This window comes from Apostichopus japonicus, chromosome 16 (assembly GCF_037975245.1).
Source record: "Apostichopus japonicus isolate 1M-3 chromosome 16, ASM3797524v1, whole genome shotgun sequence".
In the NCBI taxonomy this organism is placed as follows: domain Eukaryota; kingdom Metazoa; phylum Echinodermata; class Holothuroidea; order Aspidochirotida; family Stichopodidae; genus Apostichopus; species Apostichopus japonicus.
The window spans coordinates 1,156,008-1,178,889 of NC_092576.1; the positions used below are offsets into that span (position 1 = coordinate 1,156,008).

The window sequence follows — 22,882 nt, forward strand, 5'->3', positions numbered from 1 at the left end:
GGGAACATGTAATGAGTTTCTCCCCCTTCACTGGCAGGGAATCCCGGTGGGATGGGCATCCCTAGGGGCGCCGTTGTTGGCAGTATCCTCTGTAGTTGCAGCGACTGTTTGAACCTCTGCCTCCTCCGGAAGTTCTTGGTTGATCCTTGTCCTCGTTATAATGTTGCTTGCCATACTGTAGACCTGCACTTTTGGTCTCCTGACGCCTTCCGGAATCCCTCCATGCGATGGATGTGACAAGCAAGATTGATGTCTTTACCTCGGTCTGTCTGACCCAGAATCGGTGTTTACCGATGAATCTGACGAGGGTGACGATGATGTAGAATGAAGTCTTTTCTCTGTTCTTATAGCTACTTCTTTGGTTGACAAATCAGGCTTTCGGACTCAAGCAATTCTGTTGAGGCCGTTTGTGAATTGGGCTAGACGTCATGGAAGATGGCTTCCTCTGGATCCCCATCGGATACTTCCTCAGCTCCCCCCGGCCGGGAGAGGTTTCTGTGACGGAACCTTCACGAGAGCCACTAGCCAACAGTTGTTGCGGAATCGCCGGCTACCAGACCTACTTGTTGGTCAGCCTCCTCCGGGCATTCCGGCATCTTGTTGCCTCACTGGTTGCCTGGCTCTCGGGTTCTCTGGTTACCTGACACATCGGGTAGCCGAGTGGCAACGGCTTCCAGCTTTGCAGGACCTTCGCATGCGGCTTATATTGTTGGATCTGTTACCATAAACTTGGTTCACTCCGTACAAAAGCACACCGGGCTCTCTTTACTCTTTTCCGGCTCAACCTGGGTTGTGTCTTTCAATACGAATGATCAAAAGAGGAAGGAGTTAAGGCCTGGATAGATTGTAGCCACACTCCGTGTTTAAAGACTTGACCAACTTGAGCGTAGTATTTAGAGGATAATGCATATCTATATGAGGTAAGAGCGTGTTATAAATCTAAGTAATTTGCATGGTGAGGGAACTTGACGTGAAGGAATGCTAGAAAACATGACATCTAAAGGACTAGACAATGGATTTATACCATTATTATGATAAACTGATAGGCAATAGGCGCTATTGTTTTTACATTTCAATTGGCATCCAGAAAGCTTTGGAATGATATAAATTGTACTGTTATGTGGTTAGCCCTTACAATGTATTTGGAAGTTTCCATATTTGGAAAGTATACACAGGGAAGGTGGCATGATTTCTGAAAGTTGTTTGGCAAGTGAAAGCTTGAAATATTCTTATATTGCTTTGCTCTTTTTAATAACCAATGCTCAGGCAAAGTAGAGAGTGCTCTGGATGTCCAAAAGCTCACTCCCGAAAGCAGCTTGATGAATGGAACAAACGACATGAATATCGTTTGGAGGCTCTATACAACTATCAACAACACTCTTCAGAAGATATGACAGACCAGACGGTCAGATCTTGCTCTATGTCTTATTCATATGACGAAACAGTGTAACATTGTAACTGAGAACAAGTTTGATAAATAAATACCAAAGTAGATGATCTGTAGTGACTGACTGTTACCTTGTTCTTAACATGTACATTCTCATAGTCTGCTGTCTGGAATCATCTTGCACATAAAGAACAATGAAGGTTCAATAATGCTTTTCTTTATCGCATGGTAATGATTTATGGTCGTTAAAGTGAAATGTGTTATCTCGATAGGAGTATTTTCAATCTCACGTTAGATACCCAAAATTCAACGCACCACAAACGGTGTCATTTTTCAATATATTACAAAGAAAAAATCTCAGGCTAAAAGGTGAATATTGCTCCTCCCACAAGTAAGGGATTTTGACATATACATGCAAGATGACTAGTGTTTTTGTTCTGACATGCCACCAGGAGAATTTGTAGAAATAAAGTTTCTTTGCTTTGTTTCTTTCAGTCAAAGATGAAGAAACTAGTTGAAAAGTATGAAGAAGAGAAACAGAAGGATAGTAAACACATTAAGAATGTTGGCAACATCTCGTATCTAAAAGCCACAGATCAGATAATCGCCAAGGGAAGTGAAGGTGCTCTGATATATGTTGGGAAATACAAAGACGCATATGTAGCAGTGAAGAGGATCCAGATCGAGAACATTCAGAGGGAGGAAGAAATGTATGCCAAGATGAAGGATGAATATCCGAACAATGTCGTCAAGATCGTCCGCATTGAAAATGATGAAGACTTTTATTATGTGGTCACTCCACTATGTGAGTGTGACTTGGAGTCTTTCATCAAGGCCAGCTCATTGCCTTCACAGCTCCAACAGATTAAGCTCTGTCTGGACATTCTCAATGGCTTGGTGGAGTTGCACTCTTTTGACATTGTACATCGTGACTTGAAGCCAAGGAATGTCTTAATAAGTAAGTAATATTTTACTGAAAGTTGGTTTACATTGTTGTAGTTTAAATTTCTTGTAGGTCTAGTGTTTTGGTAAGGGAAGATATGTTTGTGGAAAAAAGGGTTTGGGGCGGCAGGGGGCATTTACAGGAGCTTTGTTATTTTGCTTTGTGATTCTGGTTCAATTGTCGTCACAATGGCATGTGTTTGTTACATTACCTGTCAACACAATAGCTCTAAACAGGGAACCCTGTGGGATCTTAAACTTGGCATGTTGATGACCCACATTGAGTTCAAGAAGCCTATGTTTTCAATTAAGGTCAGAGGTCACTTGAAATAGGCAGACTGGTATAGGTAAAACCCTAGTAAATATGATATCTCGAAGAAGGAATTTCTATGGTTGTGTGTGAATGCCTGCCCCGTTGTGTGGTATGTCCTAATAATTATGGTGGATATGGAAGGTCATATGAGGTCAAAGTCTAAAAAGCTAAAGCTTTCAAACATGGTGTAGTAAAATTGGAATTTTCTGTACATCTAATAGTTAGTATGTAGAGGCTTATTGAGAAGAATCCTGTTGTTTTTTAGTGTAGGTCAACAAGTATTCAAGTGCATCAGATGATGAAGTCTGAATACTATTTAAACATGATTTCCCAAAATTGAAAATTTGGATGTATCTCACATTTAGTATCTGGATGCCCTTTATTCTGCAAAAAGACCCTGTCCTTTTAATGATAGGTCAATATTCATTTGAGGTCATCAGACGGCAGAGTCTGATAACCTTTACCCTGTAAGTAAACTAGAAGTAACTTAGTAAACTAAGTTAAATAGAAAAGCCATATTGTCTTAATCTCAAGTGGTTTATTTATGTGGAGCTCATGCCATGTAATAATAGTGTCTATCTATATAGCTATCGTCATCAGTTTTAAGGTTGTTATTGGCAAAGATTACAATTACTGATCAATTGTGACGAAGTTGTCCAAGAGTGGGGCTTCATTAAGTGTTGACATAAAAAAGAAGATATTTGGTCTGTTAAGATCAAGCCAATTCTAGCCAGTTAAAACTTCTTTGCTCTTGTCAACTTCATACTGTTATTTAGTAGGACATACTCATAATAATTATGCTATTGTTTAAACTCCTTCCTTTTTATTGCACAGACAAGAAAGGAGATGCACTGTTGACAGATTTGGGGATAAGCAGGAAGTGGACTGGGACATCAAAAAATGTTACAGCTGCTATGGGAAGTCAGGGATGGTTAGCATCTGAATGTATTACTGCAGCTTCAGAAGGAGGAGATACACGCTTAACAAAGGCATCAGATATTCAGGTTATATTTTCCTATGCTCATATATTTTTGTACTGTTTTGAACTTTTATGTGCGAGACACTAATTTCCTTATTTGGAGCAATAAAGTTTTACTTGCTTACTTTGCTTGCTTGCTCATTCATTATTAGAGCAAGTATTTTGTTCAATCATTGAAAATGAAAGAAACCAATATATGAACATTTTGAAGTTATGTTGGGTGCCAAATATTGTAGGAAATTTGTAATTTCTTAGTAAGTACTAACACCAAAGTAGGATGTTGAAGTGGCTGCTGCAGCCAGGCTTTGTAGAGCTATATTTTATGCTGTGCAGTTTTCACACTCAATAAGTATTAAACAATAGGCACTGCTTACATAATTACTTTAAAAAAAATGGAAAAGAGACAAACAGGACATATTTTAACATCATTTATGTACTCCACAGACTGCGGGATACCTGGTGTACTACATTTTGTCCAATGGTCATCATCCATTTGAGGCATCAGAGTCTAGTGACACAGTAGAGCTGCATACTAACATAAAACAGGGAAAGTTCCAACTTCTTCATTTGGAAAAATTTCCAAAGGAGTGCAACACTTTACTTAACGACATGTTGGATAAGGAGGTTGAGAAGAGACCCAAGATAGAAGATTGTCTCCACAAAATGAAAGGTGAAATATTTTAAGAAGTAAACTATTCTTTACATAGTGATACATTGTTGATACACTTAGCGACAGTACAGAAGGATTTATTATTATTATATAACAGACTAGACAGCTCCTTAATATTCAGCATAACAGTTGCATTTAGAGTTGCTATAAATTTGTTTAAATAAACACAGAAACAAACAATAACCGCAAAAAACTGTATGTTGAACCTCGAAAAGCAGCCAATAATGCTATGAGTTTACGGTGATATTACAATCTGTTGAGCACCTCGAAATGTGATTTGGTATAAAAAATAGAGTGATATATAAGGGTTAGCATTGTCGATCACAAAATAAAAGGAAACTGATGGTAATAATTTCATTGATTATCAATTACCAATTGATTTTGAAGATGGCATAATTGTCAACAACTATTTCAGCTGATATTTTACAATATAACAATAATAAAAATATCACCATATTAAAGGAAGGGTACTCTGGCTAGCAAAAACTGTGCTAGTAAAACTCATCAAAATCAAATCAGGAAAGACATTAGACAAAAACTTCAAAATAGAAAGAATTTGCAGGAAACATCATTTCTAAGTATTTCTTAACTTTCTAATCAGGAGTAGCGAAATGGTTTAACCCTGAAGATGTATTAGTAATGAAAGGGTATGTAATATCCATTCATCACTGGACACACCCACCTACATACATGCCTGCTCATTTGTCTGTCTATCTATTAACATCCATTTAAAATGTAATTCCTGACAGCTCTTATTGCTCAATCCTGAAGGCGTCCAGAGTTGATGCTCATTTCAAGGGTTCTGTCCTGTTCACCTTGAAGTTATGAGTCAGTTGTCAATTTTAATTGTTAGTAATCTTCTTCTTCTTTTTTTTCTGTTTGTTTTTGTTGTCAATTGCAGAAGTGAAGAGTTTGCTCATTCAACAATTGAGCGAGGAAGTAAGTTTATTTTTAAAATTACTTTGCAACTGTTGTTCAGTTAGTGTAACTTCAGGGCAGCATATTACAGTATTCTTTCCATTCTCATGTAGTGCATCATTCCCTATACCGTAGCCATGGATAATTTAGTCCCTTAATGATGCAATCAGTTGGTTATTTGGATGGGTGCATTTGAGAACTGATGTCACAATTGGAAATGTTTTGGATTACCTGAAAGGAAAATCCAGAAGCAATTTCATTTTTGATCAATGAAAGAAGAACATACGTTCAAAAGCATCATGTAATTGCAAAGAAAACTGGATTAAAATGTTATAAGACAAAGCAAAATAAAACTATTTTTCAGAGTGCATCCAATAGGGATCTGAACCGTCCATAAATTTGATCACTGGATCTGCTTAGGCTGTACAGTACAGTGTGCACATGTGAAAGTAGTTGATCAAAACTTTCTCGGACAAGAATAGTAACCAATTTCCACCAAATTTTACGCTTCATCACAAGATAAAGGAAATATAAGCAAATGATGGACTGACGGGGAAAATGCACATGGATTTTTTTTACTTTGAATGAAAATGTAACTGAAAGTGGAGAACAGTTTTTTGCGATTTTTACCAATTTCCAGTACAGAAAGTTTAGACGTATGGTCTATATTGTACAAAGATATTAATTCTTAAATGTACCCATAAAGTTTAAAATACTCTTTTGCAAGCTATATTTTTGTGCCGTGTTCTTAACTGAATCGATTAGCAGATATATGATAACATATGTTTTTTCACTCTCCCATTTAGATACAGCCTTCATTGCCAGGTGTTGAAGTCCTGTGTGGTGAATCGTCTATTGACATGACAAAAGACAGGAACTCTAAACAAACATGGTCTTTTCGTGTGAAGAGTGGAAACAGGGTGAGAATTATAACCTTCGGAATAGTCTTACTCACTTGTTGAAATTTAATGTTTAAATCATTTCACTGAAAGAAAAGCACAAACAACAAAACTAGCATGAATTATGAACCACTTTGCCCTGTTTTTCATGGGAACAGTGAATTCATCATGTTTATCCACCTTATTGAGTACATGGACATCAAATACTACCAAATTGCACTATCTCTACAAAGAGGAAACCGAAAATACCACTATTTAGCACTTTTATCCAATTGTACTCATGATAGCAACTACCCCTATTCAATCTATATGTATATCCATGCATTTTGGAGTGATGCTGAGCTGCCTGCATATACCAAGCATCACCATGTCAGGTGATCAATGTTGCATAAACCAGTCGGGTGCGCATGTGGGAGGGGTATGACTCCACTTTGGCCCCATATCTTTACATTCAGTATCGTAACAATTTGCTATGCAGGCCTAGTCTATCGGCCTGACGCTTACGTCTTAGTGACTAGTCTTAGGCCTATGGAGATCGACTTTGTGAAAATATGGGACAGTGTAGAGTTCTAGACATGTTATGTGTATTTATTTCCAGAGACTGAGCAATCCCAGGATTTACAGCATGTACATTGCAGCAAAATAGACGAGCATGCAGTATGCCCACATGCACAGTATAGTACTGCATACACGGTGTACTCCAGCTAGCTTGTCATACGTGCATTTGGCCATGAGGTAGAAAGCAAGCGTGGTTGCGGCTGCCAGTGTCTGTAGTGTACGAAGTATACGATACTGTACGTAACCAGTAGTGCATATGCATATTGTGTCTTTACTAATAACAAAAACTGCTTACTGCAAGTTATTGATGCTAAGAGGTGTGCATGCAGCTAAAGTGTAGAATTTTCCCCTTACGTTGTTTCTAATATGAATGGAGGGCGATACTGACAAGCTACTTTATTTTTTGGGGGCACATTTTATATCCAACTTGTCTTTGAAGTGTTTAACATTTCCAGCAAATAGGCGAGTCGTATTGCGGATGACTGAAGCAAGGTATTAGGTTGTCCATCTCTGGAAATGATCGAAAAAGATTACAGAAATAATTTTTCACTACCAGAGAATTCCTGTGGATTCATGATTAATCATGAACAGTGTCGTACACCACATTATATGTCTATAACTCTACACTACAGTTCTATCCAAGATTTGTCGATCTCCGTAAGACTAGTCACTCGTAAGACTTAAGCCTCAGGCCGATAGACTAGGCCTGCGTAGCCTTACATTACGGTACTCACCTACAAGGCTTATTCGAAACATTTTAGTATTACTTATGTACGGCGCTCCATTTAGAAAATCCAAGTGCTTTCATTTGGACGACCAAAACTATCCTTTGGACAACCAAATATGTAGTCAAGGCTGTCCGAAGGACAACCTTTAAATTTTCTTAAAAGCAAGCCTTGTTATTTTTGGGTGCTTTCCTTTGGACATTCAAAAGATCCTTTGGACAACCAAATATGAAGGCAAGGTTTTCCAAAACACAACCCTTAACCTTTTTCTTCAAAATGTACCCTGCAGCCTTATATTTAGACCTAATATAACAGACCTAATATTTAGTCTCAGAATGCACCATCTCTTTTCTATATACAAACTTTTTCAAGGGGAGGACCGCCAGATCCCACTTTGTGGGAACTGGCTTTGATAGCCCAGGGTCCACCCCTACTGTTTTGAATTATTGATCCACCTCTGGCCCTTCCATAAAGTTAAATGGCCTGGGGGGGGGGGGTGGGGATGCACCCATCCCACTCCTTTGAAATTCAGTGTAGTTTTGATACGTGAAAAATAAAGTGAGTTTACAGCAGTCCCATTTAGACCCGCCCAGCCTGCAAAATGTGGCAATTAGTCATTTGCTGCTTATGGTGAAAACCAACTCCTGCTTCAATGGGACACCGGTTCAGTTATGAGGGGCCAGAAGTTGGTTTTTGTACCTTATTAGCAATAACAGTGAGGTCATTTGTGGACTAGTTGTGAATGGGGTAATGGATCATTTCCAAACAAAATAGTCATGTAATCCAAGGTTAACAAAGGGCAATTAGGGGTCAAAAACTAGTATTTTTGCAGTAACTTAAACCAAATGTCCATCAAGGTTGGGAGTTACGCTATTGTAATCCAATAGTTGTCCTGCATTTGGGTGAACTTTGACCTCAGGATGACCACCAGTGACCTGTATTAGTTTCTTTCAAGTTGATTATTTGAATTTGTGTGGCCATATTCCAATCTAAATTGTCCATAAGTTGACTCCTCTGCAACCTTTGTGTTAAGTTTTTAGAAATCAAGGTTTTGTTTGGTTTTGTTAAAATTCTTAATAAGTACAGTTAGGATGATTCTGTGAGTTCAGTAAAAAAAGACAACACTTGCTCATATCAGACACCTGGTCCTCAACAGGTTCTCAGAAGAACCAATGGTTGTCTTGTGATGATTTTGGCAATAACATTGTGTGTTTACATCGGACCACATAATGATTTTAGGAAAGTGCTGCTCCATTGTAAATATTTCAAAAAAGCAAGGAACCATAGTGCCCTTGGGCTCTTGTTAAGTTTATTATGCAGGTTAAAGGTCATAGAGGTTAAAACTTGTAAATATAAGTGGAGTGTTAGCAGATGTGATATGAGAGCTATGGGTTCCCTATAATGATTGGAAGGTTGCTTTTGTTTTTTTTTTTTCCAATGTCATACATTTTTGGAGGTCATCAGATGGCAAATTGTTAAAATCTTTGAGGCTTTTAACTCTTTTATTTTTCAGACTATGCACGAAATATACTTCCGTAATAATGACAGTAGAGAGCTGTTTTTCTTTCCCTCACCTGAGAATCAACCACGTCCCAAGAAGCTCTTTGCTAAAGATTTGAAGGTGGATTCAGAGGGGTGTACTTGCTTTGAGGTACATTTCCAAGCCAATGGTGATACTGGGCTATTTGATCAGCAGATGATCTTTGACTTCGGAGAGAAGCCATTCTTATGTCAGCAGCTTCTAGTTTGGATCAACCCAAAGTCTTCTAAAAGGAAATCTGACCCCATGACCCTCCATAAACAAACAAACAAAAAGCCCAAAAAATAAACACAATTACCCAGACAGTGTAATGAAGATAGAAAATAGATCAAATATGAAACTTTTGGGTTGATAGGTTCTGTAACCTCATCTTCCTCTGTTTAAAAGTATTTGCAAGTGACAATAATGAAATCTATCTAGGAGGCATCAAATAAATATGGATAATTGAGTTTTATATCATAATTATGTATAGTAGTGTTGAGAAGATTATGCATTACAGAAAATAACGATTACCGATTATTTTTTTCATAATGGTACCGATTCCAATTCTGATTATTTGAAAACGAGAAAATATCCTGTGATTTTCCTCTGTTTCCTTTTGCTTCGTTGTAATACAAGGCTCTTGGGTATCCTTTTGTATGTACCAAATTACCTCTGGAGTTTCTCGGAAAGAAAAAAAAGATTTTTTTTTTTAAATTTTCAAAATACGAAAATAGCTACCTACTCAGGACTGTGCTAAGCGAATGGCCTAGCCACCTCGATGTGATTGTCACCTGTTAATGGCTTGAAATGGGCTGAGAAAAGTTACTCAAAATATCAATCTCAAAAAGTATCTCAGACAAACCATCCATCTTCAATCTTAACCAAAGTTAAAATTTTAACTACATATTGCCTTCATTCCGACATCATTTTGTACTTAATTTCAGTATTATACCGTTTATGAACAAATAGAAATGTTACGAACTTGAAGTTAAGCATACCTATTCATTACCTATTTAACTCCATTCAGGTTCAATAAGAAAAGGTAAGCTTAGGCCAATCAAACTGAAAAGCAAATTGTACCATCATAACTTGTTTAAAATTACTCTAAAATGTTACCAGATTGATGTAAAGATATAATAACAACTAGAAACTACTCCAATATAAAATATAACATTCCCTCTATATCACATTCCTTCCAAACAAATGCCGATTTCCAGCAAATTGAAGGTTGTAAACTAAGCTATGCATTTTTTTTTTTTGGCAAACCGATGGTTAGGCTACATTCCCTATTGACTTAGTGTGGTTGTTAGGCTAACATGTGGTGGAAGATTGCAGTTTCCATGGATATTTTTATTTTTTATTTGCGACACAACTAGAGCGAATAAACAGATGGCAAGGTTAGATTTCCATGCAGTTGACTTAGTGTGAAGAAAGACTACCATGTGGTCGGAGATTTGTGGGGATTTTAGGTTATTGTCGCTGGTACTGAAATTGCTTTGTGGTAGCCGTAATTTTCGAGTCACTCTGTGGGAAATTCCCAGCGATTGTGCGCGACCCTACCGCACTGCTTCAAATTTGATGCGGGATGTGAGAACTGTTTGCATGATTCGCGCTGAAACTGCAATTCCTAGCTAAAGCAAACGCATGTCACAATTAATTTTACACAGACACCTGATATAACGAGGGCGATTTTCTTATATTTCTTCATCAGTTGATATTTTCAACTTCCAAATGTTTTTGAATAATGATATTTTCACCTTCCATATGTTTTTGAATAATCGGTATGACATAACTGGTATTCCATGTAATTTTTACCGATTCCAATTATGCAATAATCGTACCGATTCCGATTAGGTTAATCGTTTGAACACTAATGTATAGTAATGTAAAATTATGATAAATTTTGAAATTTTATGTCTGATGTTGATATTACTGAAATTGCCGACCAAGCACAAGCAGCTGATTTTAAATACGCAAATAAGGTTAGGGTTTTTATATCATAATTATGTTAATATGATTATTATTTTATATCAGATTTATGTTAATTTAAATTTGATTAAATTTAAACAGATGTCAAATGTCTTTTTTTACTGTTCAAAGCAATAAGCAGTTGTAATGTCTTCATGATAATGTGTACATATCTTTGTTGTCAACATTCCTATGAAAAGTTTTGAAACAGTTTTTTTTTTTCTGCTTTTTAGCAAATTTAGAAGCACAGCTGATGGCCATGATACTGAAAATACTTTTAATATCGTTAGGTACTAGTTTTCTCAAACAGTAAGCAGGAACCTGAGTTGTCACTAAAATAGATTAAACAATCTTGCCTTACAGAGAGTTGTTCGATTGTTCGTTTCTTTGAGTTGATAATTAATGAACGTCTCTGATATTGTAATTTGGATACTGTGCAAACAAGTTTAAAGACTTTTCATTGACATTATTACTTAACCCCTCAAAGCAAATGCACACTCACTTCTACAATGTCTAGATCACCTGGTAGCCATTATGCACAGTATATCGCTCTCTCGGTGACTGACATTCTGGTCTACCATCCTCCTCCTCAGTGTAATGTCATAAAGATGAAGTAGTATACCGCCACCTTTCTGCTATTAACTATATAGACAGAATTGGACAATAACGGACAGTTTAATGATTAGAATATAGTACGTGGAGCATGATAACACAAGTCTCTTGTTTGATCTCTGCATCTTTGTTCATTCTTTATTAGTACCCTTACCTAACACCGAAGGATATCACACTCAGTATACCTAGTACAAATATTTGAGAATATTTGAATACACATTTATCTGAAATATGTATCTTTATCTGACATTTATTCTTAACTATAGCCACTTTGAAGAAATAAAATATTATCAAGTATTGTGAAATTTTTATTTAATAATATTTTTTAATTTTTTATGACAATTTATCTGAAATATGAATCTTGATCTGACGTTTATTCTTAACTATAGCCACTTTGAAGAAATAAAATATTATCAAGTAGTGTGAAATTTTTATTTAATAATAGTTTTTTATTTTTATGACAATTCCATTAAATAATTTAAGTGCCTTTAAAAAGAACATGTCTTTCTCCCTGATAATGGATTTACCCCCCCCCCCCAAAAAATAGTACTTATAATTGGTAAGGTACCAACTCTAAGATAGCAGAGACGGGCTAGTTTGACTTGAATCAATTGTAGCCACTACCGACCTTATTGGCCAGCAATAATTGCTGTGATTTTTACAACTCCTAGCCCATTCGATAAACCATACAAGAATGTTATGTTAGACAAGTCGATTTTAACATAGTCCAAATTTTGAATGATATTTTTGTAAGGTGACTTAAAGTGGCTTTAAGAAAGAACATGACTTGTACCTAATAGTGGACTAAAGTACTTTTAATTGGTAAGGTATATTTGAATAAAAGATTTCATACGTCTTTCCCACTTTTGCTTGCCATCTGTTTGTTGTTTTTGTTTTCTGTTTGTTAAATATTTACCTACATGGATCAACTTCTGTGCAAACTAATTCCCTGGCTCTGCTCAATATTTGCAAATGTTGGATTTTGACCAACGTTGAACCTGTACCAAACAGAGGCCCTAAGATTCCATCCTGCCTATAAAATTACAATGCCAGATACTAACCATGTGGTTGATGAGAGAGGGAGGGCGGGTGAGCGTCAACATCATGATTTCCTGGGAAAAGAACTGGTCACTTCATCCTATAGATCAGCTTAAAGGGGACAAGCACTGGACTCAAGCACTACAGTTGCAATAATCACTGGAAAAAGAGAAGAAAAAATTTCTTCAACTGATGACCAATGAGTCAATTAAGACCCTACTTTCCTTATTGGCAATCCTTATTTTTGACTCCTAGGCCACTATATTAAACTTATATACGACAATATGTTGGGAAAGGTCATTAAAAGGAACATATTCAACAATTAAAGCACAAGTGTTCCTTCCACTGACGAGGCACTCTCAAGCACCAGCAATTATAATGGCTCTCAGCATACAGGGGCTGACTGGAATAAAAGCTGACACTGCAAATTTTCATCATGTGGGTCCCCCAATATAGTAACAGCCACCTTCTCACAAAAGAGACTTCCATATAGAGAAAATGTGGAACAATAAAGTAATTTCAGACAGGAATATGCTTAGTACAGCATACAAGGGCGGCGGAAGCACTTTTAATCTGGGGGGGGGGGGGGCACCGACATCAAAGGGCACTTTGCAGAAATTCGATTGGACTGATGCAGCCTTATATTTAGTACCCTTTATAACTCTTATTTGCGTATACACATCACTCTATCAACGTCCCGCCACCCCCCCCCCCCCCTTTAAGGAAAATATGCATACTAGCACTGCAATAACCAATGTGTAAATTGGGATACAAGGAACAAGTTTTCTTTTGAGACAAAATGAGGTGAAATCATGCTAGTTGCTAATGTAGGAATCTTCTGAATTATATAATTCTTGTTAATATCTAATTAGATATTAACAAGAAATAAACTCTATAGAGTTTATTTCTTGTTAATATCTTAACAAATTTTTTTCCCATTCGAAATAGCTTTGAGTTTGACCCTCTGAAATTCATTAGAAGTCAGGGGCGTAGCCAGGATTTGCAAAGTTGTATGCAGGACTATCTGAGCGGAGCGCCACCATCGGTTGGCGTGGAGCGTACAAGAAAATTTTTGGTTTTACAAACCCCTCAGATGGCCGGAAACGGCCTTTCCCGAGTGTCCATTCTGGTTCCCTGGCCTCTTGCTAACTTGAGACACCTCAATTTTTATGTAGAAAAAGGGCACATTTTTAACCTGAGGAAAAGTGGGGGGGGGGCACGTGCCCCCTGTGCCCCCCGGTTCCGCCGCCCTTGACAGCATATGACACTAATGAGAAGTATAAGTAGCCTACCCAAACCACATGCATTTGAAAAGAGGAACATTAGCTTTATTCAAGACATGATTGAAAAGGCCCCTACATTGGGGCCCATTATTGGCAAATATTTGTGTCTGATGCTAGGCATAAGTGTTATTGCAATGGACCTCTACATCAGTATTCGCAATTTCATTTTGAACTAACCCTTAAACGTTGTGCACTGACTTCTCAAGTGTGTATTCAGTATTATGGAAACAGCATAGGTGGAACCCCTGGGGAATTTCCCGGTGGGCCAGTCTGCCCCTGACAGCACATGAGTGCTCTTGCATGTTGGAGGTTGTTATTTTAAGTTATGAGCTATTTCAAAATAGGGAATGAAATATAAATTGCATTTGTAATAGAAAAGATTTGTGATTCAACTGCAAGACAAAACAAATGCTAATGAAGGAACTGGACACTGTACCACTTTTGTGAAAAATAGAATACCACCAGTTGACATAGAATATTGTAATGCCAAAACTGACTTTTCTTCTTTGTCACGCTTGCGGAAAACTTTAAGAAACCTCCAACCCTTACAGTAATGATAAAGACGATAGATTAATTCCGTTCGTTCATTCGATTTATTGATTGGTATACTGATTCGTTGATTGATTAGATGATCCCAACAAAACACAAATTTGAGGTACAATGACAGACTCAAAGAAATATAAACAACCAATTGAGAACAAAAGAATTATGTTGTGTGGCTATTACTTTGTTGCAACTACAATTCATGTATACTGTAGTTTTAAGTATTACACTGTTGCACCCTGCGTCCCATGGGTTGGGGCTGCTACTGGGGTAGCTGCCTTTAGGACTGCAGAAAGGAGAGTGAGTCGAACAGGTCGATTGGCAGATATAGCAAGCAACTTTAATTCTTTGTTCAACTGGCAGTTATTTCCGGTTCAAAAACATAATTAAAACTACAGCATTGATCCTGGAATATTGATCTAGGGGAATCCCCTAATTATGTGACATAATCGGTGGCGCCCTTGAAAAACACAACACTCACGTTGTGACTGGTTGCACGTTAGGTCTGGGACTAAGCTAGACAGTAACGAAACCGTGAGCCAAGCTTAATAGTATAAATTCACTGCCGTACAGCTACGTGATAAACATTTTAAGAAATACACTAATTACCGTACTTGAGTTACACATCGCTGACCTAACATACTATATTATACGTTACACGAGTTGTAACATATTTTAATCTTGTGGAATCCCGTCGTTTGCCTTAAAATCATCAACCAGGACTTAGTCAAATCAAATCTAGAGATGTTTTCATACAACTGTTTGAAGTTATTGTTTATTAAATATTTCATGAAAACTCACTTGCAGAAAGGAGACCGAGAACATAGAGTCGAACACTCAATTGGCAGATAAAGCAATGAGAGATTAACAAAAGTAAACATTAAGTACAAGTTTATTAGTCGACATCACAGCATACTCCTTCGACTGCGTTAACGGTACACAGAATTCTACATTCTCTTCATCTTATAGTATTTAACTCATTTTACCCTAAATGAAACAAAACATGTTACAAAGCTTAAGTAATTAGTGATTGTTACGAATATCGTTAAAATAATTTACAGAAAGTAAACAATTTCTGTACAAGAACCGCCGTTATTTCAATACTGTCTAGTGCAAAGCTACCATCAATCTCTCCGCCTGTTATGCTCAACTCTGTAAAACAACTTTGTAAAGCGACAAGCGGTGACGTGACAAGTTCAAATTGTGAGCGCTGATTGCTCAACATACCAATCTCCCGAGTGTCGCGCTTACTTGCTATTGGCTGCCTCCGTCTGCAACTAGTACTACTGCATGCAACAAGGCTTTAATTTCAATTTGCACCACTCTCCGCGCTAAGAAAAGAAATCCTCAACAATAATTTCAAGCGATGCAGTTTTTGTTATAACATAACCTACTTATTGTGAAAGAAATGTGCATTACTTGTGACAAACAGGAGCAAGACCGACATACATATCATTTTATGCAGGCTGAATATCTTCTTTGTTGATATGCCCTAAAATCAGAAAAGAAAAGATAAACATACTTTATGTATCAAGTGATTAGCCCTCATAGCGAACAGAAGTTAAATCGTAGCCTACCGCTCAGGGACTTACTTTCTTAAGTTTAACCAATAATACATGTTCAGAGGACAGCTAAATTTACCCCCACAACCTATATCCCAAACCCATGAAAACAATATAGGTTACCATAGACATAGCATACAAAACACTTGCAGGTCTATCCAAAGCTAAACTAGGGAGTAGTCTTCGTTACCCATCCGCCTCGCATTTTCTCCTTTCGGACTCGTTGTTCAACGAATGTTCCCAGCCTTCCACTAGTTTCAGACTTCGTCAAAATTCTTGGAAGATAACCAGTAAAATCCTTTTCGAAATTTGCATCAGTTACCCGTATTTGACTCTCTAGCACATTTTGGGGCGGACCTGTTACGGTACACCGGTAACAAAGGACGATTGTTGCATAGTTCTGAATCACTGACTTTTATAGGTGCAGATCCACGCAGAGGTGTATGCACCACCCCTCCCAGTTTCAACCTAACACATCGGCATAAAAGTTGTTATTAACATGACATAGCATTTGAAATTATAATCGAATCAGCATCAGGTGCGTTAAATTATGTAGAAATTACTTGTTCTCAATGATAAAGCACCGTTCCTGTACGAATCAAATACTTTGGTCTCGTGATAAACAGCACATGATTTTCTTTTACAACACTGTGATCATTTGAGCCTATGCCTAACTAGCCAACCATTGTTAAGTCGTAACACCCACTACGTGACCAAGTAGGCCTATTATTTTTGTTTTTCGACAGCATTTTACATATAGGTCCAAACCGGATCATGTGTGCAATAGTATGGTACCATATGTTACCATTTTTGTATTCATTTATTTATCTATTTATTTTATTCATTCGTATTATTCGTATTATATTGAAACTGACTTTTTATCTCCCAATTGAATTTCGATATTACCTCACACTATTGACAATTTTCTAGAACTTACACTTGGTTTTCTTAAAAAAGTTCACTGATGTATTTATTTTTCGGTCTTTCATATAAACGGGGATAAGAAATTAACTCAGTATATATCTCAAGTTTTAAACTTAAATAAGAAGACAGTTTGAAGTTATGTTACTGTTCTTAACTTAATTTTTTGTGCATGCCACAGCTAGAATGGTCATGTATGTTATGTTCCGTTGGTTCTTTAAACAGTGAAATATGTTAGAAACGAAAATATAGGACAAACTGTACAGTAAATAGATAATACAGACCATGCAGACTTCTGTAATGAAGATTCTTTTAAATTATTCTGTTCCGACCATCTTTCTCATGGCCATACGTTGCAATTATCCTTCTGATTTGCTTGACATTACTTGTTGTAATATCTTCCTTCCTTTCAGACTGAATCTCCATTCAGATTCGAAGGCAAACTACCAAATTTGAAACAAGGTCCTTAATTATTTCAATTTTACATGTTTGGCTTCCTGTTCGTCCATTGTAGTAGCCTATATACAGCAGCTTGAACAGGTGAGGCGGTCAGTGTTGTTTTCAAGTACAAATGTAATGTATACTCTTGGCCCACAGATAAATCAATCTACATTCTTATTCATTAGCCCAAATGCAGCTGAACTTGGTTCGGAAGAAAAAAGGTCCCCCATCCCAAACAGGCTAAATAAACCTGGTATTGACTTATGTAGGCAAGGGCAAGGCCACCTAAAGGATAAACATTGTATCACATTTTAATATATGATCTTTCTTGTCGAAAGGTTTGAATACCCATGCCTCAGGCGCGGTTGCAGGGATATCATTCCTTTCATTTTGTAGCCTTTAGAACACTTGATAAAAATACAAGCAAAAGGATTTTTCCTGTTGGTTTTTCCCCCTCCCGCAAGGATGGTCATAGCTAGGTCTATTGTCAAAATCAGAAGAATCGACTGCCTCATTACGGCGTCTTGTTTTGAAAGTGCCGGCTGTATCTTGACAACACCGTGAAATATCCGCATTATTCATCCTGCAAAAATTATGCAATTTTCTTCTGTTGTCAATTCCGTTATCAAGTTTGGAAAGTCTCTTTCTGAAGGAGCCACGGCCTTGGCCATTAATTAAGACCCTCTTCTTTCTGCGCCGTGGCCTTCGTCTTTTCATCAGGAGAAGCACCAATTGCGATGATGCTACAGCCTCCATGTCACACATATTTATCGCATGCGACTGTCGTGTCGTGTAAAGACAAGTTATTCAAATGGAACAACTTTCTAACTGTGCGTGATAAATCGTGCGCGACTGTCAGGGACGTCGCTAGAGTGGGGGGGGGGTGTGGGGGTGTCTCACCCCCCCCCCCCAATCTTGGTAAATATGACGATAGTTGGACAAATTGAGTGCGAAGGTCGGAATTTCCGACTGTCGGAATTTCCGACTGTCGCCAGCTTCAATTCGGAATTTCCGACTGTCGCACTCTAATTTTTCTGACTGTCGCACTCTTATTTTCATATGTTCTTGCTATATATATATATATATATATATATAAAAATATGCAGTAGCTTGCCCGAATCTTTTTCAAATTTTTGCCCGACAATTCCATGATTTTCTTTATTTAGCATCATGATGCCCGAATATTTCCGTGTAACACCACCGTAAGCGCAGTTCATCTGGGCTACCACGCTTTTTGCACGATCAATTTTTTTCTAACTAGTCAATTGTATACCTGGACCAAGGGCGGTGGAACCGGGGGGGGGGGGGGGGACAGGGGGCAGGTTAAAACTGTGCCTTTTTTCTACATAAAAATTGAGGTGCCTCAAGTTAGCAAGAGGCCAGGGAACCAGAATGAACACTCGGGAAGGGCCGTTTCCGGCCATCTGAGGGGTTTGTAAAACCAAAAAATATTCTAGTACGCTCCGCGCCAACCGATGGTGGCGCTCCGCTCAGATAGTCGTGCATACAACTTTGCAAATCCTGGCTAAGCCCGTGACTTTTAATGAATTTCTGTGGGTCAAACTCAAAGCTGTTTCGAATGTAAAAAATTTGTTAAGATATTAACAAGAAAAAAACTGTACTTCGGAAGATTCCTACATTAGCAACTAGCATGATTTCACCACATTTTGTCTCAAAAGAAAACTTGTTCCTTGTTTCCCAATTTGCGCATTGGATATTGCAGTGCTAGTATATATGCATATTTTCCTTTAAGGGGGGGGGGGGGGACGTTGATGGAGTGATGTGTATACACAAATAAGATAATACAATAAGAGTTATATAGGGTACTAAATATAAAGCTGCATCAGTCCAATCGAATTTCTGCAAAGTACCCTTTGATGTCGGTGCCCCCCCCCCCCCAGATTAAAAGTGCTTCCGCCGCCCTTGACCTGGACATCCCCAACATGAGTGTATATAAGAAACATTTTCTTTTTCCATGGATGGTGGGGAGGGGGGGGGGTGCCTACAAGCCTAGAAGTACAGGTTTATCGTATTCTTTGTTATATTTTATACTTTTTTGTGAGAAAAATTTCAGTCTCACCCGACACAGCGACATTATCCCGCCTACGTGTCGTTGAACAATTTATGTTTTTCTGGAGGTAGTTGAGTACTGTGTTAAAATAATAAATAAGGTAACTAAATAGGAGCTTAAAAAATATACTGTCCCATTTTTCCCCTTCAAAGTGATTTTACCATTTTTTCTTCTTCTAATTTACCAAATTTTTGGGGAAGTGTAAATTTCTAAAACGTGAGATTATAAAATAAAGAATGTTTAGATGCAACTTGCAAGGCCTCAGAAGTGCCGTTTCCGGCAATCTGAGAGGCATTGTGTGCCAAAAATTTTCTTGTACGCTACGTGCCAACCGATGGTGGCGCTCCGCTTAGATAGTGTCACGGGAACTTTCAGGCACAAAAAGTTCTGCCCCCCAAACTGAAATGGTCCCGTACGCCTATGATTATATTGTCATCCCATCACAACCCCCACCCCTATTATATTAAGTAGCGCATATGCTAAAAATAATAATAACATTACCACTGACCTTTGCGATTCACGTAGACATACTCAGCAGGACCAAGAACTACACCATAAAGCCGGATATGAGTCCCATCTATCGCTCCAACAACGCGTGGAAAGCCTTGAACTGCGAGAAAATCTCTCTGTTTTTGTTGCACTTCCTCGGGGGTAGTAGGGAACTTTATAAATTGGGACTTTCGTCGGCATAGCGCACGAGATACCCGTCTAATAGCTCGACACGCTGTTGGAATGCTGACACCGTGGGGCTCAGCACCGGAGTCATCGGTTATTGAGCCATGACCAAAAAAACGAAGTGCAATGAACACCTGCAGTCATGGGCGTCAGCAGGTTTCAGAAAGTGAGGGGGACACTATACTATCTAAGCGGAGCGCCACCATTGGTTGGCGCGTAGCGTACCAGAAAATTTTGGGTAGGCCTACATAAGACCCCCTAGATCGCAGGAGACGGCCTTCCTGAGTCGTTTTTAGCTACATCAGAACCAGATCTGTGAGGAGAAATTTTGTCTCACAAAACTAAATCCCGACAGAAAGTACTGGTAGAAAGATGCCGTTCTGACACCAAGGGAGACGAATTACACAGCGTCCATCTCAAACGAAATATTGAAAAAGTGGCGCCGTCACCTCCGGGATGAGTGGAGTGGTATATATAATACATGCATGTAGGTGCGAGACGTCAGTTTTTATGTGCCCAGGTACTTTAATAATAATAATCAGAAAAAGGCACCGCGCGCAGAGCGTGTGTAGCGCCTAGCCGGCACTCAACAATAAAGATCTACCATATCCGGCGAATACATGTAGCCTTAATTACTTAACCCCTACACCCCTATTCGTCCGTCCAGTCCAAGGGACTGGAGGTAGTGATATGAACATAGTTACTCATCACCATCTACCTGTATGGCTTACCTAATCCCTTGAAACCCATACAAACAACATGTGTGCAAGATTCAATACACTTTCGAATGGTCTCCCCCCCCCCCCGAACGAATTAAATGGGTAGATTTAGGATATTGGGAGAATGGGAGATAAATGACGGTGCAAGTGATAGATAGCAGGGGCCCAGGGAGTCCAGATTTCTTGACCTTAAATAGAAAATCGCGCATATGCATGTGATTTTTTTTAATAACTACTCTGAAAAGTGGGTGGGACAAATGATATGATATCCCCTCCGCTTTTGAAAGTGGGGGGACATGTCCCCCCCCCGTCCCCCACCTGTTGACGCCCATGCCTGCAGCGATGGTGGTAGTGCGCGATTGCGCCTGCTTGTATGTTGCAGATCATCTTGCAGCAAATCGATGATGTTGAGACATGCAAGTCTACTGAACCGGTACTTCGCATGTATCTGCCGGTCTGTCCATAGATCAAGTGGGTTTGTTCTGTCCCTAAATACCTTTCCCTCCGTAGAGCTCGTTGATTTTCTCTTTCTAGCAGCCCAAAAGCCATATACATAGCCATCACATAGCATCCACATTAAACACCTAAATAAGCAATGATGTGTTATGATTGAAATTTCCCGCCTAATTGACATGTGACACTTAAAAACATAGTTAAGAATGATGCTGATTTCAGGGCAAAGATAAGAATGAATTCTTCTTAAGTTGCTTTATGAAATAGAAGATAAGAATGTTCGTAAAGTTAAGAACAATTTCAGACTTAAGAACGATTATTCTTCTTAAGTCCTAGATAAGAATGTTCTTAACTTTTATGAAATAGGGCCCTGGTCAGTCAGAGCGCCAGCTGGAGATTTATCTAAATCATGCGCATTAGCAACGTTTGCCTACTTATGTAAGTCCCTCCTCCTTCAAGGGAATTTCCAACTCCCTGAAACTGTGTGTCATGAGCTATGAGGAAGTAACATGTCCATGTGCTTACATAACTTGGACGTAATTTTCAGTTCCACGTGTGTTTCTGTTTGTCTGGATGTAGCATCGGGCTGACACGTCCTTGGTAAGCTATTACATTATTTTCATGTCCAATAAGCGAGTTCAGAGTTACGAGTGCGCATGCCCGATTCTCACTTGGGGTCAGGTCAACTGAGAATTGAATCCTCGGAAAACTTAAACAATGACAGCTTTTCATAACGATAATCGCACTAAGAATGGGTTACTGCGACATTCGGAATTTATTTCTAGTGCATATTTCGGTGTGTTTACGACTTAAAAACGTGTATAAATTGACTGAAACTACTTCATAATAATATTGAATATAATGGAACACAGGTCCGTATCGCACGTGAAATAGTTAGTCTGATATAGGCCTACGAACGGGAAAAACAAGTATATGTGACTGTATCCTTCGTATGGGTTACGCGACCTTACGTGGTTGCGGGTGTCTTAATGCTTCGGAAATGAATTTAAAATATAGCATGGAACAAACTAATTTGCCCTTTTGTTTGTCATTATGAGCCTGAACTGTTTTTTAGAGAATATCGTAAGCAACTCGAGTCTAAAATACTAACAGTGACACTGACAGAACTGTAGATCTAAATAGGCCTACATAACCTATCCTCATGCTCGTTGCTTTTACGTCCATCAACGAACACTGCATAGTAGAGCCATTGGTATCTTGTAGTTGCAACTACATGGTTTTTCATGTTAAGAAATATTAGTTCTCTTCATTTTTATGCGCGATTTAAAATAAGCTTAGTCTTATTCTTGGCATATTCCTACTACTTATAGGGGGGTGTTACTAAAACGAATGACAATTGCGTTACACATAACGAATGACAATATGTTGTAGGCCTACACACTAAAAAATTGCGTTGACTAAAACGAATGAAAGTAAATGACAGCACAGACATTTGCTTCAACCGGATATCACAGTTCAGACTTTGTGGGTATATTAAAGCCACGCAAAAAAATCGGAAAATTGGGGTTTAAATCGCAAGATTTCGAGTTGACATTTTGCGACTGTGACCGGTGTTTTCGGTAAATTCTTGAGCAAGATGTTTGACTTGTCCTGTGAGATTTTACCCCGTGAACTTAGGGGAATTGAAAAAAAATTGTTGCTGTATAAAAATTAGTTTTTATT

The 22,882-nt window shown here is 38.3% G+C and overlaps 1 protein-coding gene across 24 annotated transcripts in view; it reads left to right on the forward strand.

The window, feature by feature from the left end:
• LOC139983324 (uncharacterized) overlaps window positions 1-22,882 on the forward strand; it is a 160,919-nt gene that overhangs the window by 102,520 nt on the left and 35,517 nt on the right. For 20 of the 24 annotated variants that reach the window (XM_071996793.1, XM_071996792.1, XM_071996797.1 and 17 more), the window contains 3 exons: window positions 1,267-1,405; window positions 1,883-2,345; window positions 3,477-3,646. The exons of 2 other annotated variants lie outside the window; for them this stretch is intronic. In XM_071996793.1, coding sequence (XP_071852894.1) covers window positions 1,267-1,405; window positions 1,883-2,345; window positions 3,477-3,646 — 772 coding nt within the window. Of the gene's footprint in view, window positions 1-1,266; window positions 1,406-1,882; window positions 2,346-3,476; window positions 3,647-4,065; window positions 4,292-5,192; window positions 5,231-6,015; window positions 6,130-8,904; window positions 9,506-22,882 lie in introns of those variants that run through there. 2 more of the 24 variants (XR_011798607.1, XM_071996803.1) reach the window with 2 other exon arrangements.